This window comes from Neolamprologus multifasciatus, chromosome 7 (genome assembly GCF_963576455.1).
Source record: "Neolamprologus multifasciatus chromosome 7, fNeoMul1.2, whole genome shotgun sequence".
In the NCBI taxonomy this organism is placed as follows: domain Eukaryota; kingdom Metazoa; phylum Chordata; class Actinopteri; order Cichliformes; family Cichlidae; genus Neolamprologus; species Neolamprologus multifasciatus.
In genome coordinates, this window is record NC_140445.1 from 55,040,351 (window position 1) to 55,059,064 (window position 18,714).

Here is an 18,714-nt window from a genome sequence, read left to right on the forward strand (position 1 = left end):
ATCATTTTAATGTTTATACGGGGCACTAACTTGGTGTTTGCGTGTGAACAGGTGAGATGGTCCGTCAGGCCAGAGTTTTAGCCCAAGCTACCTCTGACTTGGTCAATGCCATGAGATCAGATGCAGAGGCAGAAGTTGATGTTGACAACTCCAAAAAATTACTTGCTGCAGCCAAGCTCTTGGCTGATGCCACAGCTCGGATGGTGGAGGCTGCTAAGGTAGGAAAGCATCAGGCTTAACCTCACAATGCAGTGTGGTTAACATAATACCAGACAAGCTAACTGCTTTCAGTCATTATTACATTACTTTATTGTACCTTATTATATTCTACAAAATTTAACCTAGCTCTTGATGCAGTGCATTTTATTTTGTTGTTGTTACATCTAGAACAGTTTTAAAGGAATTGAACTGAATGTGTTGCCTTTGATAGAAAACAAGTGTTGGCATTACTGTATGCACTATCTACTAGCATCATTTCACATCCAAAATAAAAAGGCTGCTGCATCAGTGGCTCTTAATGAGCCCCTGGCACTGCTGAGCAGGATATTATCAGTGTGAAATACGCAGGCATGTGAAACGCTGCTTATGGCTCGTTAGATGTTTTTGATCTGTGACACATTAATCACCACGTCACTGCCATTATCAAAGAGGAAGTGAGGATCTGGCACTGACGGTTTCCTTGGAAACTGTCAAAAAGCAGACAGATCTAAATGACTATTTCCATCTATTGCACAACTTGCATAACCAGAGTTGTTTAAACTTTTATTGCTGAGATCTGATAGCTGTTGTTAGATTCTGTATGTGCAGTACAGTATGTGTGAGGGAGTGTGTGTCCGCGTGTGCACATCTGCACATGTGTACATGAATGTGTGTTAATGCGTCCCCCAGGGGGCAGCCGCCTACCCGGACAATGAAGACCAGCAACAGAGACTCAGAGAGGCAGCTGAAGGGCTACGTGTCGCCACTAACGCGGCGGCTCAGAACGCAATAAAGAAAAAAATAGTCAACAGGCTGGAGGTGAGTTAAAGGACTCAATGTGTCATCATTTTTTCTGTTCTCTGACCTTGATCAAAACATAAATCTTCTTCTTGTTTCACCTTACTGACAAAGGTGTGACCCAAACATCTCTTTCTGTTATTGTATAATACCTGCAAAAAAAGATGGTGTAAAAATAAAAGGAGAAAGAAAACACTGAAAAAAGGATGCAAATAACCATGTGCTTCAGCCCATATTAGTAGAAACAACTGCTGGGCAATTTATTATATTTGTATTATTTCTCTTTCCCATAGCACTGTGCTATAAGCCCCATTAGTGCTGTGAATGAGCCACCTAAGTGTAAAGATCTGTATTTAGCCCTTGGTATCAGTTTGCCTCTAATGACTTCCCGCTCTCTGCACAAGAACACACAGTGCAGTGTTCAGTTTTCTAGGCACATAAACTATGCATTACAGAGGGCTAGAATAAGCCTGCTATCAGACATGCAGCATCTCAGTCATCCTTCTTGCATCAGATGTTCACAGTAATGATGGTAATAGCATCCTCTATCGAGACAGCATGTAAGCTGGGGAAGACCAGAATGTTGAGCATATCCAAGTGGATGTGACAAATGTAACAGATGACACTATGACCCTTAAGACCCCTTAATTTATCCAGTTTTATACAGACAGCATGATGAGCATATCATTTTTATGTGTTCCACTGACAAGCCACAAACTGAAGTGGCAGTGTAATAGGTGGGGTTTGTTTGTCTGTTTCTCTGCAAGATTATGCAAAAGCTACCAAGCCGAATTTCATGAAACTTGATTGAGTGGGTTAAGTTCAAAGGAAGAAGACATTAAATTTTCTTTTGTATACTGATCACATTCTTTAAAATAGCAAAAGAAAAACAAGGGCACTTGATCTATCTATCTATCTGTCTATCTGTCTGTCTGTCTGTCTTTCACTCTTTCACTTTAGGGTTACGTGAAGTATTTGCACCTCTGTGTAAATCCCACACAGAATTCAACCTTAATTTCTCTATATAACGATACCATGTGTTACGTATATCTTTCCATCAGTATCTCCTCACCCATTTAACAGCTTTGTTTTCAGTCCCGTCATTGCTTCAAACCCTGTCTTGCATCTATGAATTAATGTAAGCTACACAGGCTTTTTTTAGCTTTAGTTCTGGAAATGTGCCCAAGCGAAGGCAGTACTGATCACTTCATGAAATCATGACCGAGCAGCGTAGATCCATCCATTTCCCTCTTCTTCCAAAACCTTTTGGTTGTGACCCCTTTTAGTCTGATTAGAACTCTGTTGGAGTACAGAACATGACAGCATAATACTGCGCAGAGCAAAAGTGAACATTCCTCTTAGCCAAGCAGCACTCTCTTACTTACATTTTCTCCATTTGTGTCTTCTGAACAGATCGCTGCTAAGCAGGCAGCGGCTGCTGCTACACAGACCATCGCAGCTGCCCAAAACGCAGCTGCTTCCAACAAAAATACAGCCTCACACCAACAGTTAGTTCACAGCTGCAAGGTATGATCCTGTAATCTTTGTGATGTGCTCTTTTGTACTAATGTTATAGCCTGTATTTACATATAATACATGTTGTCACAGGGAGTGTCTTGTTTGGGAGCCTTGTTAGCACCTTTCTCAGTAAGCCATGATGGTGGGGCATATGAAGCAAACATTATGTGGTGTTTAATTTCAGATGGTAGCAGATAGTATTCCCCAGTTGGTGCAGGGAATGAGGAGCAGCCAAGCCCAGCCTGAGGAGCTGGGCCCCCAACTCGCCCTCATCATGGCCAGCCAGAGCTTCTTACAGGTTTGTATTTCACCTTGACACAGTGAGTGACTGTGACCCTCTATCAAAGGAATCTCATTTCTTGGTGTGTTTCTATTACTGTCTCTCAGCCTGGGAGTAAGATGGTGGCGTCTGCAAAGTCAGCAGTTCCAACAGTGGCCGACCAAGCTGCTGCTATGCAACTGGGCCAGTGTGCCAAGAATTTAGCTACCTGCCTGGCGGAGCTCAGGACTGCCACGCAGAAGGTATCCTTACATAACGCCGTCAGCATGATTCTTTTCACTGATGCAGGCCATCGGTGAAAAGATTCACTGTCCAATTAGAGTCTAATTCTGTGATCTTACATCAAACATTTACATGCAGGATCACATCTTGTCTGCTGCGTATGGCTTGTGTATGGCTTGTGGGGGGGGGGGGGTTTAATTTTTTTTTTTTTTTTTTTAAAGGCACATGAAGCTTGTGGCCCTCTGGAGATTGACTTAGCCCTCAAAACTGTACAGACACTCAAGAGTGAACTTCAGGATGCCAAGATGTCTGTCATCGATGGCCAACTCAAACCACTTCCTGGAGAAACGGTCAGTAAATAGAAACAATTCCAGTTTGTCAAGGAAACATTAGGCTAGAGATAGCTGCTGTGTAGAGATACCAAAAGTCTAAAGAAATCTTAACCATGAGTCAAATGAGTTATTTATGTGTTCTGTCGCTTATACAGCTGGAAAAATGCGCTCAGGATTTGGGAAGTACGTCCAAGACTGTGGGTTCTTCCATGGCCCAGTTGCTGACATGCGCTGCACAAGGCAATGAACATTACACAGGTAGTGTATTTTATACACGAGTGGGGCTGAGAAGTTTGAGCAGCCATTTAGATACATATGGAATACTGCCTGTGACTTTTATTTAAAAGGAATTCTCAAAATTGTGCCGAGTGTCAATGAGGATAAACCAAGCTAAAGATGTTATTTTATTTGTGCTGTCATTGCCGCCTTGAACCGAACCCCGGGAATCCAACATGGCTTCACTGCTTTGCCGTCGGTTTTGGCTCAAACGGGGATCTCAGTGGAATTGAGATGAAGACGGATAAAGAATAACATTTATAACAATGAGTGCTCCGAGGCAGCACTTCATGCTGTGGCCCAGGGTGCTGCTCTCTACTCATTAATCTTTTTTTTTTCACTGGATTTAACATTCCATCAGCAAATGGCTCCACTCTGCTGGTTAATGCAATTTGATGCAATTTGCAGCTTTTTCTTTTTTTTTCCCAGTTCTATGTGTAATAAGTTGAGGGGACCTCCAGTGTGAGGCTTTATTTATCATATTAAGTGATTTATTTAAACAATGAAGTTATTTGAGTATAATGATTTTTTTCTTTTTTTCACAGTGTGGTGCTGCTAAATCCTGCTTGTTGACTTGCACAATGTCATTACAGTTTTAGTAAAGACAGGACAAACACATAGCTCTCAGTTAGTACTGCTTAAACAGGGCTGCTGAAATGCGACACTGGAATTAATGTATTTGCTAAATCGTCACTCGTTTTTCACAGGTGTTGCTGCTAGGGAAACAGCACAGGCTCTGAGGACATTAGCTCAAGCCGCTCGAGGTGTGGCAGCCAGCACCAAGGAGCCTCAGGCTGCAGCTGCCATGCTGGACTCAGCCCAGTGTGTGATGGAGGGCTCAGCCATGCTCATCCATGAAGCACATCAGGCCCTGGTTCATCCTGGTGATGCTGAGAGTCAGCAGAGACTAGCACAGGTAGCATACCACTTATTAGCATATAGATAGATAGATAGATAGATAGATAGATAGATAGATAGATAGACTGATTGATTGAGGAGCACTGATGGCCCCTGTCTCCCTCATCTACTGATTTGTAAAGATTTTTCCATTACAGTCGTCCCCTCTACTAAGTGTTGCTCTTTTTTTCCTGTCTGCTATGCATTTCTCGGCTGGTTTCCCTCTCTCAGGAGATGTTTTGCTGGAGTAAAACTGTTCATTCTCCTGCAGCCCTTCAGGGGATAAACATATTGTTTGGCATATATCTGTGACAGCAGCATAAATTAGTGACACGGATTATTGTGCACTGTTGTGAGCCCAATTTGCATTTGAGATATTTCTCCACATATAGCTTTGCTCTGGGGCTTTGTTGTGTAGCACATTTTTAGAATGACTAATGACGGACCATTGACAGATGTTGTACTGTGTTGCAGGTGGCCAAAGCTGTTTCGCACTCCCTTAATAATTGTGTGAATTGCCTGCCAGGCCAGAAGGATGTTGACATGGCCCTCAGGAGCATAGGCGAGGCCAGCAAGAAGCTACTAGTGGACTTTGTGAGTGTTGCTTAAGCTTTTTCTTAGGGATTTCTTGCCTTTTATGTTTGCATAATGACATGAGAGTATTTATATATCAACCCTTTATCCCCAAACAGAATATTTCCTTTTGCCTGCAGTTTTAATATTCCAAAGTGTGGCCTAATGTGCATGCCTTGTCTTTGAAGCTCCCTCCCTGCAGTAAGACATTCCAAGAGGCCCAGTCTGATCTGAACCACACAGCAGCTGAACTCAACCACTCCGCAGGCGAGGTCGTCCACTCCTCTCGTGGAAGAAGCAGCCAGCTGGCTGCAGCCTCAGGGAAGTTTAGCCAAGACTTTGATGAGTTCCTGGATGCTGGCATTGAGATGGCAGGACACACCCAGGTAGGTTTCATGACCATACAAAGACTTCACGCTCCAGTGACACAGTTTAATAGTGATCCAGTGCCAGCAGTTCATTTAAAGCTTTTATCAGGTAAACTCAAAAGCTTCAAATGCAGAGTGCATCTTTGCATTACTTTACTAACCAAGAGCTATCGCATTCAGTTAGCCACGCTAATTCCTCCAAAGAGCTCTAAAGTATTCAGATGCTTTGTGTGATGTTCTTGTTCTGAATATTTTGCTCATTCATTCACAATTCTAAATATCAGACACTGAAGAGGATGTACACTAGTACACATGGGAAATTTTATCTCATGTGTCCTGAAGATACTCCCACAGCTTGGACTGGTTTGTAGGTCCTGACTCCTGTCTAAGTAGAATACTATCAAACTGATCGCTCACCACCCAGAGACTGTGCTGGTCACTCCATGGTAAACAGAATAAAGGCGAACTAGGTATGTTGCATAATTTGGGGTTACATGTTGAGTTCGTTCTTTACCTTTTATGGGAGCAAATTAGCTCCAATGAAGTGGTGTCCACTGCATATGAAAAGTAAAGGGACTGCCTTTCTTGTTCAAGACTGTTTTTAACCTGTACTAATCTCTTACTTTATAACAGCTATCACATTTCTTCAACATGTCTGCATGGAACTAAACACCTCAGATGTTTATTTTGTTTGTCCACAACACATTTTTTTTCATATTCCCCTGATAATGTTTGTGTTTTTCTGCCACAAATGGCTCATTTTAGTGTATAGTCTCAGATATAGCTTTTTCTTTGTAACCATGGCTTCAAGGCCAGCGTCTTGGAATCACCTCTTCACTTTTGGCGCTGAAATAGATTTTTGTGGGTACCGTTTAATGAAGCTGCCAGTTGAGGACCCATGAGGTGTCGGTTTCAAAGTCTAGAGACTCTGATTAACTTGTCCCCTTGTTCTTTTCTACACCGGGGGCTCCTGCTTCTCTTTTATTCTAGTTAGAGCCGGTTTGTGTTGTCTGTGAAAAGAGGCGCGCACCGTTGTCGGAAATCTTTCCCACACGAAATAGCCTAAATGTCTTGGAACATATTACTTCTTTAATCAGAACAGCAGTTTGTAGCTGTGACAACAAAAATTAGAGTTAGGCTTTTTGATATTGATAAACTTGGAACACAATAATATTGCATACAAATCATTAATCGATAATTGTCACTTATTCACACAATATTAATTTGACTAAAAAACAAACATTACATAAATTTGACAATCAAAGACTCAAAAATACCTGTTATGTGACAAAAGAGGATAGCCATTACTGTAAAGTAGAACACTCTAACCAATACTGTTTAATAATTGTAACACAACATTTAATACAGATTTGAAACCATCAAAAACAAAATTCACCTGAATTTTTCTTCTTCCTTGCATGTGCAGAGTAAGGATGACCAGATCCAAGTCATCGGTAATCTGAAGAACATCTCCATGGCATCCAGTAAGCTGCTACTGGCTGCCAAGTCTCTGTCTGTGGATCCAGGTGCAGCCAATGCTAAGAATCTTCTAGCTGTGGCAGCAAGGTGCGATAAAGTGCAAGCAGTACCTGAAATGTGTCAGATTTTCTGAATGCTATGTTGTATTTGCCAGTGAGGTGAACAGCTCAGTAGTATATATCATGTGAATCCTGGCTCAAGATCTGTAGCAAGTAATGATAGCTATAGAAAACAGCTTCTTACTACATCTGTATGCCGCTCCTACAGTGTGTCTGTTCGGCATTGCTAGGGGGAGTACGTATCCTCCCCTTAGTGGAGAGAAGCCAAGCAGCTGGTCCCGCAGGGCTTTAGGCCTGACTGACTTCTCTCTGTCTAATTAGGAAGATGGAAGCCTTGGCTTGAGCCTGTCTGTGCTCAGCAAGGCTGAACACAAATTCGAGACAATCTCGGCACTCCTGTGAGCTGTGTTATCCAATCGCAGCGAGAAGCCGGCAGTACCATGCTTGAATAGGGGGGCTAAAAGCATGTGTGAGTGAAGCCAGCCTGTGCGTGCATGCAGAGGACACATGTGAGAGCTAAAGAGGCTGTGTGGCTGCCTGTGTGTTTCAGGGCGGTGACAGAGAGTATTAACCAGCTGATAACGCTCTGTACGCAGCAAGCAGCAGGACAAAAGGAGTGTGACAATGCCTTGAGGGAGTTGGAGGTAGCTTTCCTCACATACAGGATACCACACAGAGGTTTTCTGGTTTCTATGCATGCCTGTATTTCATGTTTTTTAAATAAAGTTTATGAGTTTTGTATTTTTTTTTCTCACGGTTTCCCACTATTTTCCATTAGATTCCTCCTATATCGCCATGTTTTATAGCTGGATAATACATTCAGAACAATAGTACAGTAGCTGCATTAGCAACACTAATATAACAGGAGCATTTTTACATTCTGAAGCCTACCGATGATTATACTATGAATAGTTTTAAATGATATTAATATTGTTCATTTAAGGCCTTGATTATGATGATTTATCTCTGCACAGATCAATTTATAATTATAATGTTAGCCTCAGGTCTGAATTAAGTAGCTGATAAATTTCCAAGGATATCAACGTAGAAATGCAATATTGTAGTTTAAGTTGTTGCGTCTCCGTCTGTATTCAGGCTGTCAGAGGTCTGCTGGAGAACCCCAGTGAGCCCGTCAACGAGCTCTCCTACTTTGATTGCATCGAGAGCGTCATGGAGAACTCAAAAGTACAGGCGTATAAAATAACCGAGTGCACTATGTACACTAACTGTCAAATATTTTACATGGTAGGCAGCTGAAGAGCTAATCTGTCCACATTTCCTCCATTTTCATGTGCCTCAGGTCCTAGGGGAGTCAATGGCAGGCATTTCTCAGCACTGTAAGACAGGTGATGTGGTGGCCTTCGGGGAGAGCGTGGGCTTGGCGTCCAAAGCTCTGTGTGGGCTGACAGAGGCTGCAGGACAGGTGAGATCACAGCGCCATACTAACTCGCTCTGACTTACCCTGCTTCTGCGCTCGCCTTCCCTTTTTCTCTTTATTTTTAGATACCTAGAATTAAACACGCACTTTGTTTAGAAAAGCAAATTGCTATCAATTTTTAAGGTTGACATAGCCCAAGACATACGGTGTAAAAGGAAATTGAGACATCTTCACAAGGTGGAAATCACTTTCACGCATGAATTGCTGCCCTGAACCCTTCTAGTCGATACCCAACAGAGGTGCAAATATCTGACATACTCAGAGCAGACATTAAACAATCTTCACCCTGCCAGCTGACTAGTACCAACTTTGTGTGATGTCCTATTGGATCGATCTGCACCAGTCTAAGAACAGTGGAGGTATTAGCCTTGTGAATCAACAGCTATGAATGATGTAACGGATCTCTGCCTTGGCCATGCACTACTGGGTTTTCCCCTGGTTGTCCCTCTGTGTTGTCTTGCAGGTTCCTAGTAGGTGGGGTTAATTAGTACAACTGGGAGCATTTAAGATCTGGCTTTCTTAGCTTTTGCAACCTCTTTATTAACCGAGCTTCAGCCTGGTTATTTAAGGTTTTACCCCATACAGAATCACACATCTGACTAGGGATGGGTATTGATAAGATTTTCACGATTCCGATTCCATTTTCGATTCTGTTTAACGATTCGATTCTTTATCGATTCTCTTATCGATTCTTTTTTTAAAAAAAGGAGAACATTAAGTTCGATTAGCTTAGAACTTTGTTTTATATCTTCTCTTTGAACAAGATAGAAATTTAGGAGTAACATGGCTTTACAAACCCAACAGTGAGATCTTAAGAGATCCACAGCCTACGGCTCTTCAATGGGGTGTCACTGGGTCCCCAGGAAAAAAAAATTGTAAATGTAAAATAATAAAATAAATATTCTTCTGTAGCAATAACAAAGTATAACATAAATTATTCAGTAGCAATTACACAAGAATATCCAGTAATGTCCCTGCCTACAATTAAACACATTCACTTACTGAAAATCATCTGCTGTGGCAAATGGGTGCAAGCCTTTGACCACAAACTTAGTCACTGCTCGGTGACATTCGTCTATCCTGGCCTGAAAGGAGACGCTACCGGTAGACTGCAGCGAGAACTGCCAGCATCTGAGCCAGACTCTGTCTGTCTCTCTCATCATGGTCATCTAAATGCACAGTAAAGGCAGATCGCGCTAACATAATATGCACTGTTAGTTGATTATTTACCTGCCGTATTAACGGGAGAGGACGTGCAAACGTTACCGCTGCTGCTGGGTTGAGATTCACGAGTCCGGAGCGGAATTAAAAGCACGACATTCATTTAAGGTTATCGCGTGTTTTGTGAGCAAATGCTTTTGCATATTCGTAGTGTTTCCTTCCTTAAATGAAATATCTACTTTGCAAGTATTGCAAGTTGCCCTGTTGTCATCCGTTCTCGTAAAGTATAACCAAAGTTTTGAGCGTTTGAGCCACTTACGCGCCATGTTTCCTGCCAGGTAAATGACGCTCCGCAACGTGGTGACGTCATTGGGGGCGACTGGAATCGATAAGGGAATCGTTTGCAAAAATGGCAAACAATTCCAAGGAATTGAAACAGTGGGAACCGGTTCTCAACAAGAACCGGTTTTCAATACCCATCCCTACATCTGACATTTGATCACTACTTGAAATGCAGAGGAGTGGGGTCATCTTCTTGTGTGTTCCACAGAAAATGTCAGATGATTGTGGGACATCCAGTCCTTTCTGTTGTGCTCTGTTGGTGGCCACACAGAGTCATTGTCTTTGTTGTTTTGTGTGGGCTTTGGGTTGTTGTGGGTTTTGGTGTAAAGCTCTTGTCCACTCAGTCATAGATATAGGCACTCGCATTGTTGTTGGCGTAGAGTATTTCAGTGTTTGTGCAGGTTCTCTTGATGGTTTTCATGGACCATGGTTGTTCAACATTTATCAGCTCTTGGTGTCCCAACCACAGACTGTTGAAACTGTATTGGTTACATTGGTTACACCATATTGTCAAAGGTAATCAAAGGTTTTATAGTTTCACAGTCTGTGGTTAGGACCCCATTCCTATGGAGTGGGTGTGGCAGCCTTGGCCACGGCCTGCTCTGTATTCCCCTTTGTGTCCCTTTGTGTTTGGGGGCTATCCAGTGTAACTGGGAGCACATAACAGGCTTTTGTTTTCTACTCCACAGGCCTCTTATCTTGTAGGTGTTTCTGATCCCAGTAGTCAGTCAGGCCACGAGGGGCTGGTGGATCCCATTCAGTTTGCACGAGCCCACCAAGCTATACAGATGGCTTGTCAGAACTTAGTGGATCCTGCCAGCAGTCCCTCACAGGTAAGATCCATTAAAGGCTGCAGAACATTAGTCCCCTGGCATATGGAGACTGAGTAGTCTTTAATAACTTGCTGTTAATTCTGTCATATCTCTTTAATTAAATACAGTTTTTAAGAATAAACCTGACCTCTGTGTTTAAAGAATCAATGCCCCCATGCCTTACCTAATTTTATTTTATACAGCTGTTCCTCTTTGTTAATGGTTTTGGTTCATTTGTTCATAAGGTCTTGTCTGCAGCAACAATTGTAGCCAAGCACACCTCGGCTCTCTGTAACGCCTGTCGCCTGGCCTCTTCTAAAACTTCCAACCCAGTGGCTAGGAGACAGTTTGTCCAGTCAGCCAAAGAGGTGGCCAACACCACAGCCAACCTCGTCAAAACCATCAAGGTCAACTCCCCAACTGATCAAAACGTTGAGTGTAAATTTGTTACAGATATCTTTTTCGTCAAGTGAGAAGATACAGATGTGTGTATAAATAGTTACACACTTACAAAAACAGCCAAATGAACAAATATACATGACTGTCTTATTTCAGGCCTTGGATGGGGATTTTTCCGAAGAGAACAGAAACAGGTGCCGCGTTGCTACAGCCCCGCTCCTCGAGGCTGTGGAAAACCTGACGACCTTTGCCAACAACCCTGATTTTGCAAGCATTCCAGCTCAGATCAGCAATGAGGTATTCGTTCAGTTGATGCTTGTTTATAATGCTCCTTTAAAATGTCCTTCACCTTTTCTAGTTAAATGACGGAAAGTTAATAAAAATCTTTTCAACAACGCAAATGAGATCTGTGACTGGTTTGTTTTTTTTAGGAGCAGTGAAAATGTTCAGTTCATCCTACAGAAGATATTGCGCTTTTCAGTGTGATTAGATGTGTGTTTGTGACTTGTGTATTCAGTTTGCTTAAAAACTGCCTTTTATTTGAGCCAACAAGCAAAGGTTTGTGCTGTGAGCAGGAGAGGAAATTGAATTGAGGTCCAGATATTTCAGTTCCTTTTGTTATTGTCAAGGAAGGGCTCAAAAAGAAGGATGTATTTTTTGTTCAATCTGAGTGGAATAGTTTGCACATAGTCCTCTAAAAGCTTTATGGCTGTAATCTGTTGGAGGGCAGTGTTTAACGGCACTTTCTCTTAGCACAGCTGCTCTAATCTTCAGCTTGTTAATCTAATTGTCAAGGGGGGGTTTTTGCTCGTATCATAAAGACTGAAGGTGTTTCTTCGTGAGTCTGTGTAAAGCTGCCTGTCTAATCTCATCCCTCCCTTTGATTGCACCTTTGATCTCGCTCAGGTAGTCAAGGAATATTAACAACTGTCAGACCAGTATAGCTAGCTCTTCACTGTCGAGCTGTTACCTGGGCTGTTGTTTCTCCTACACTAATCTTTTCATTTCCACAGGGCTCAGCAGCACAGGAGCCCATTGTGCGTTCAGCCCGCTCCATGCTCGATAGCTCCACTTACCTTCTAGAAACAGCCCGCTCACTGGTCCTTAACCCCAAAGATCCCCCCACCTGGTCCATACTAGCCGGCCACTCCAGGACAGTTTCTGACTCCATCAAGAGTCTCATCACCTCTATTAGGTTTGTATTAATCCCGCCTGTGATCATATCTGTCTCTGCAGCCATGTCTTCAAAGTTTAGAAAGGTTTCCTTGCAGTGAGAGAAAAGAAATTCTCATATTGGAGGACTTTTTTGTGACATCTTTTCAGCTAAGCAGGAAATTGCTGCATTAGTATATAGCTACTGAGTTCCCCACTGCTTAGTAATAGATTAGCGAACGGTGGGGCCCGCTACGGTGGATCTGAAACACATTTCATTATGTGGTGTCCTACCAGCTCTCACGGCAACTAAGACCTACAATTAACAGACATTAACATTTAACCTTGACTGTCAGTATTTTTCGAGTATTCAAGCATTTGGAGGAAACGTGTTGCCACTTTCTCTCGGGAGCTGAATGAAAAATGATGGCGTTCTCATGCCTGCATAACAAAAATGAGTTTCAAGCCAGTGGCTGATTAGCTAGGCAGACCATTGTGACTATGTGCTGATTGCCTGGTAAAGCCCATGGTAATAATATGACTGCAAGATTACAGATTGCATTACAGATTCATTTGTGAGCTTTAGGGCTTTAGGTGAATATATATTTTCTCGTTTTTTGATCTTTATTTTTTTAACCAAGCAAGCTTCTTTTCCTTGTTTTTACTGTTTATATTTATCTAAGCTGATCTGCTATGGGTAGATATGAGCATTATTTTTCTTACAACTCAAATCTCCAGATTTTCTTATTATATATTTATTTGCACATTAAGGTAGAGACATTTGTCTCTTTTTTTCCCATTATTTCTGGTGACAGGGACAAGGCACCGGGACAGAGGGAGTGTGATTACTCCATTGATAACATCAATAAGTGTATCCGGGACATTGAGCAAGCTTCACTAGCAGCGGTTGGCCAGACCCTACCCTGCAGAGATGATATCTCCATGGAAGTGAGTTCAAATCCCCCATCAGCTGTATCCTGTGTGAGAGGGAAGAGGAACTTAATGAGATCTGTAGTCTTTCTGTTGAGACTTTTACTGTAATTCTCTGCTGTTGTAACTCACCAGGCACTCCAGGAACAGCTGACATCCTCGGTACAGGAGATTGGTCATCTCATTGATCCAGTCTTTACAGCTGCCCGAGGCGAAGCTGCCCAACTAGGACACAAGGTGCTAGTCTGACAGTGTATCTCTTCATTCCCTCTGAATTTAGGAGGCAAACACACAGTTTTGTATGTTTTGGTTCAACTTTTCTCTAACTACTGTCCTAAATGCTTTGTCTCAGGTAACCCAGCTGGCCAGTTACTTTGAGCCACTCATTATGGCATCGGTGGGCCTGGCCTCTAAGCTGCATGACCACCAGCAGCAGATGACCATCCTGGACCAGACCAAGACGCTTGCTGAGTCCGCCCTGCAGATGCTCTATGCTGCCAAGGAAGGAGGGGGAAACCCAAAGGTAGTGCACAGAGTCAGTTTTACTATTCATGTCGATGCTGTGTTTTGCCTGACTTCAGAGATGAGCTGTAATGGAATGGAAAACAACGAGTTTCAAAAATAATGGAACATCTTTGTCCATCGTTGTCAGTCCATTCATTGTTGCACATTAATGAATCCCTTCTTTCACAGTTTCTCTAATTCTTTCAGCTATAAACCATTCGTATTATCAAACTGAGCAGAACAAAGCCTCAGGAGTTCTTTTTAAGTTTTCTATGTTAGTGCTGGAATTGATTTTAAGATTTAAGTGATTTTTTTTTAAAACCTGTTCATTGCACAACTTCTAATCCCATAAAAATAAAATTATAAAAGCCTGGGGTAGTCAGACAATCTGATAAGAAAAAAAAAAGCTTCTAAGGAGCTCATTTCAATGTTTTATGGCTGTAATGATGGCAGCAGAGTTTGAGTAAAAGCACAATCATTTCAGAATGGGCTACATTCTGAGATATAGATTTACTATTGTACAAACTAGACTAAGTTTGAATTATTAGCCAGCAGGGATGATATCTGTTCTTAAATCAGAAAGGAACCAGCCTGGTGACACGTCCTCTAGTTGGACACTGAGTTCTTACTAGCTTGAGGTGCACTGTAGAGCTGTTGTCAAGCTGATGAATTACCTCCTGGCTAAACCGAGATGGCGTCACAGTAACGTTAATCAGCTGCCCGTGTCCTCAGGCATCCCACACACACGATGCCATCAATGAAGCAGCCCAGCTGATGAAGGAGGCTGTTGACGACATCATGGTGACTCTGAACGAGGCAGCGAGCGAGGGTGGCATGGTTGGGGGTATGGTAGAGTCCATCGCTGAGGCTATGGGCAGGGTGAGTAAAGATTGTTGTTGTCATTCAGTTTCAAGAGAATGTTTCTTGGGTACTTTGAGTGGATTTCAAGTTGCCACTTGACCCCCGACTTGTCTGAAAGCAGAATGAGCTTTTTCTCAAAGCCACAGTGGGTGTTCTGAAAGAGTGTGCTTGTGTATGACTCTTATTAATCCAGAAGATGGCACGTTTTAAAATCCACAGCCCACTGGTGATGTTAGTTTTCAGTCATATTGCTAGAGGACATGTGTGTTGACAGTCTAGTTAATAACTGACAGCGACATGTGCAAACTCAGATGTAAAGCACTTGGCCCAGTTCAGCAAACACCTATTTTTTCCCTTCTTGTGCCTTTTGCACTTTTAATTAGAATGTGCACGTTATCTAGAAAATGGAATATCTGTGAAGAACACAAAGTGGAAACGGCTTAATAAATGTATACATTTAAAAAAATATATCATTTGACACGTAACTGTGAAATAAATGGGGTTGTATCTGCTTCAGGGGAAAAAAAATAAGGTTAGAATTAGCAAATTCAGCACAGCACTTTTAATCTATTAATTGTAGACTTGTAATGTGGGAAATTACATATGAATCCTTCACATGTGTAGTAAAGAATAAAAAATTTATAATGTTTTGGTGTAATCTGACATCCAGGACATTACAGGTATTTTGTCTATACTTCAAAAATCTAAGATTTATTGACTTTGTCATTGCACTGCAACCAACATGTTTACTAATTCACTGGACATTCTCCAGCTGAAAAAATAAAACACTCAGCGCTCTCCCTTTGGACTCAGAGCACAAATGCATCTGAAAAAGGCAGATAGCATATCATCCTTACATATTTAATGATCAGCCTGATCTGTCTGGTGTGCAAAAATGTTCCATTTCTTTCTGGAACATGCATCAATGGACAAAGCAAGATACACTTAAAGGATTTTCAAATGATGCAGAATAAAACTAACTCTGTATTGTTCATTATTAAGCGTGTTCATTTGAAATTAGGTTATTGATTTTCTAATTCATATTTGTGAATATTTGTTTATGTATACACCTTAAACCAAATTTGTAGCTACCGTTTAATCTTTACAGCTGGCTGAAGGAACACCCCCTGAACCCGAGGGTTCCTTTGTAGACTACCAAACCACCATGGTCAAATTTTCTAAGGCCATTGCCATCACAGCACAGGAGATGGTGAGCATGCAAATGCATTACAATATTCATGCGTAACTCATGTCTGCAGTATTTACATTAAATCTTTAATGCCAATGTTTGACAATAGTGCTGAAGGAACATTAATCAGTTGATGCATATTCTCGCAGATGACTAAGTCGGTAACCTGCCCCGAAGAGCTCGGTGGCCTTGCCTCTCAGGTGACGGTGGACTACGGACAGCTGGCACACCAAGGATACCTTGCTGCAGCCACCGCAGAGCCAGAGGAGGTGAGAACACTTTTTTTCTTTTTTCTTTTTTGTGGAGGATGTGGGGGGAACGTTACACTCCTGTATGGAAAAAAAAAATCATTATTCATTGCATCTTTTAGCAATTGTGCTGCAGAAATGTCAGACTGAGTTATCAGCATAGGTCTGCATTTTACACCAAAATGCTTCCGGATGTATTTGCTCACACACTGATCAGAGCAGATGTTTGGTGTTCTTTGATATGACGCCTCTTCCTCAAGGCTGCACCAGCGATGTGAGATCAAACAGAAATGTAACCCTCCAGCATCAGTCTCTCGCAGCACCCACGGACTCTTGACTTGAAGCTCTTCTCTGTTGTCCAGAGGACAGCAATGTGTGGAAATATTGCTCTAATAAGCACACAGCTCTTATCAATATCTTGTATATAACAGACTGCTGGTTACCATAGCGACATTTCGCCTCTACAAGTCTAAAAGCCTATAGTGATGCTTGTAATGAAGTACCACCCACCCATGAATTGCAGTCTGGAAATTAAAGGTGTAGTGCCAGCATTCCCTCTCTGAGGGTGCTTGAAATCATTTATCACCCACCCGCTGGATAAGAGAGATGCCAGTTAAGGAGATTATTGTGTAGTATAATGACACAAATGAGATGGCTGCAGTGAAGCTGATGCCTGGTTATGCTTTCAGGTTGGCTTCCAGATAAAGACGCGGGTGCAAGAATTGGGCCATGGCTGTATTTACCTGGTCCAGAAGGCTGGAGCCCTGCAGCTCAGCCCTACTGACAGCTTCTCCAAACGGGAGCTCATCGAGTGCGCCCGTGCAGTCACAGAGAAGGTAAGCGATATGGATAGAAACCTAAACGGCTCATTCGGGGGGAAAAGCTAATTTTCAACATTATTTTGACTTTCAAAATCTCATCTATGTAACATGAATTCAGTTTTAGCATTTTACAAAATGGTTAAATAATTGCTCAGTGTTATAGCTGTGTTCTTTAATTATAGCTAATCACATGACGCTATAAAGAAGATAAACTTGTGCAGTAATATATAATAATACAATAATTTATTATTATTATTTTTTTAATCTTACATTTTGTAGAAAAAAATGATTAAATGAATCTAATTTTAGCGTCGTCTCACTGTATTATTGTAGCACTCATGAGGCCATGTTCTTCTGACCATCCTCACACTGTGCAGCTGACAATATTAATGTCTCCACGCTGTGACCCTGGCAGCTTCTAGACATGCTGCTCACACATTTTGTCTTCACTCCAAGGAAATGATTTGATTCGGCGCTCATATCAGTCTTGAATAATTTGTGCTCGCACACTTGTTGATATGTGAAGCTTGTGCCTTGTTGAAATGCACACCTCAGGGCCCTCCATTTGTTTATGAGTGATGAGCAGACACGGTTCTTCGAGGGAGTTGTGTAACTTGCAGCATTAGGCTCACTGACTTAATGTGAATGCATAGCAGACTCTGATTTAACGTTTAGTGGGGCCCATTCCTCTTATTCCCAGCTTCCTTGTTTAATCCATATCTTCCAGATGTTTCTGAACATTTGCAGGGTAACTCATTTCACTTCTAAAAGTCTAAGACGACACCTTATAGAAAAGCAGCTGTACAATCATTAAACCGGCACAATATATCAACAAGGTTAACTTTTAGCTGTTTTACTCCTTCTAACAAGATGTTTAAGGGACCTTGCTGTCTAACTATTGTAACACATGCATGTTCCAGGTGTCCTTGGTACTTTCAGCCCTACAAGCAGGAAACAAAGGCACTCAGGCCTGTATCACTGCAGCAGGCGCAGTTTCTGGAATTATTGCTGACCTGGACACCACCATCATGTTCGCCTCAGCTGGAACACTTAACCCTGAGAGTGAAGAGTCCTTTGCAGACCACAGGTGCGATGAGACACAAGCAAGACATTCAGACAAAGACCAAAACTCTAAACCTCCTGTTACCATAGAGTCCCATTTGAGATGTTAAAAATGTAAAATGGATTTACAGATTCTCGGCACATGGGAGTTATATCTTTAAGTTGCTGCACTTACACTGTTCTCCATACACTTGAGCCTCAGTCTTGTTTCGATGACTCACTTGAAAGAAATGCAGCTGCCAATAAAGCTAAATACTGACCTGCATTTCACATAATGTGCAGTAGTTTTGCTCAGAAAGCAGTCATGGCTTCCTTTCCTATCGCTGTTAAGTGTGACTTTGGAGCGGATTGTGTCACAATGTGTCCCATCCTTTAGGGAAAGCATCTTGAAGACAGCCAAGGCACTAGTGGAAGACACCAAGCTGCTGGTTGCTGGGGCAGCGTCAACCCAGGAGAAACTGGCCCAGGCTGCCCAGTCTTCAGCCAAGACCATCACTCAGCTCACAGAGGTGGTCAAACTGGGAGCAACCAGTATGGGCTCTGAGGACCCAGAGACACAGGTAATCAGAATCTGAAATAGAGTGGTTAAAAAGGTATATATTTATCTCCAGAAAGCACTTTTATAATTCAGCAGTCATCATAATATGGTACTCTATTATTAGTCATCTACTATCTTTCTTGTAGATAGTAGTAAGTATGTAAGATTTTTCTATATAATTGCAGTTTGATCTGATACACATGGTCTCTTCCTTCCCCTGTGTATATGTCTCTATCTCTACCCTCCACTAAGTCTGA

The 18,714-nt window shown here is 42.1% G+C and overlaps 1 protein-coding gene and 1 long non-coding RNA gene across 4 annotated transcripts in view; one reads left to right on the plus strand and one right to left on the minus strand.

Annotated features, from left to right (window-relative positions):
* Positions 1 to 18,714, plus strand: part of tln2b (talin 2b) — a 90,772-nt gene that overhangs the window by 59,175 nt on the left and 12,883 nt on the right. For 2 of the 3 annotated variants that reach the window (XM_085165948.1, XM_085165947.1), the window contains exons 20-46: positions 52 to 218; positions 889 to 1,017; positions 2,410 to 2,523; positions 2,699 to 2,812; positions 2,902 to 3,036; positions 3,238 to 3,366; positions 3,504 to 3,606; positions 4,332 to 4,540; positions 4,996 to 5,115; positions 5,283 to 5,480; positions 6,889 to 7,028; positions 7,551 to 7,644; positions 8,096 to 8,185; positions 8,301 to 8,423; positions 10,631 to 10,774; positions 10,999 to 11,184; positions 11,309 to 11,449; positions 12,166 to 12,347; positions 13,120 to 13,252; positions 13,370 to 13,471; positions 13,587 to 13,757; positions 14,471 to 14,617; positions 15,708 to 15,809; positions 15,938 to 16,057; positions 16,726 to 16,872; positions 17,778 to 17,944; positions 18,296 to 18,479. In XM_085165948.1, the coding sequence (XP_085022074.1) occupies positions 52 to 218; positions 889 to 1,017; positions 2,410 to 2,523; positions 2,699 to 2,812; positions 2,902 to 3,036; positions 3,238 to 3,366; positions 3,504 to 3,606; positions 4,332 to 4,540; positions 4,996 to 5,115; positions 5,283 to 5,480; positions 6,889 to 7,028; positions 7,551 to 7,644; positions 8,096 to 8,185; positions 8,301 to 8,423; positions 10,631 to 10,774; positions 10,999 to 11,184; positions 11,309 to 11,449; positions 12,166 to 12,347; positions 13,120 to 13,252; positions 13,370 to 13,471; positions 13,587 to 13,757; positions 14,471 to 14,617; positions 15,708 to 15,809; positions 15,938 to 16,057; positions 16,726 to 16,872; positions 17,778 to 17,944; positions 18,296 to 18,479 (3,791 nt within the window). The remainder of the gene's footprint in view (positions 1 to 51; positions 219 to 888; positions 1,018 to 2,409; positions 2,524 to 2,698; positions 2,813 to 2,901; positions 3,037 to 3,237; positions 3,367 to 3,503; positions 3,607 to 4,331; positions 4,541 to 4,995; positions 5,116 to 5,282; positions 5,481 to 6,888; positions 7,029 to 7,550; positions 7,645 to 8,095; positions 8,186 to 8,300; positions 8,424 to 10,630; positions 10,775 to 10,998; positions 11,185 to 11,308; positions 11,450 to 12,165; positions 12,348 to 13,119; positions 13,253 to 13,369; positions 13,472 to 13,586; positions 13,758 to 14,470; positions 14,618 to 15,707; positions 15,810 to 15,937; positions 16,058 to 16,725; positions 16,873 to 17,777; positions 17,945 to 18,295; positions 18,480 to 18,714) is intronic. The other variant, XM_085165949.1, reaches the window with a different exon arrangement.
* Positions 11,954 to 18,299, minus strand: LOC146515518 (uncharacterized). The gene is made up of 2 exons (XR_014875031.1): positions 18,180 to 18,299; positions 11,954 to 16,117 (listed from the first exon to the last, which is right to left on the minus strand). It is a non-coding gene; the product is annotated as an uncharacterized LOC146515518 (long non-coding RNA).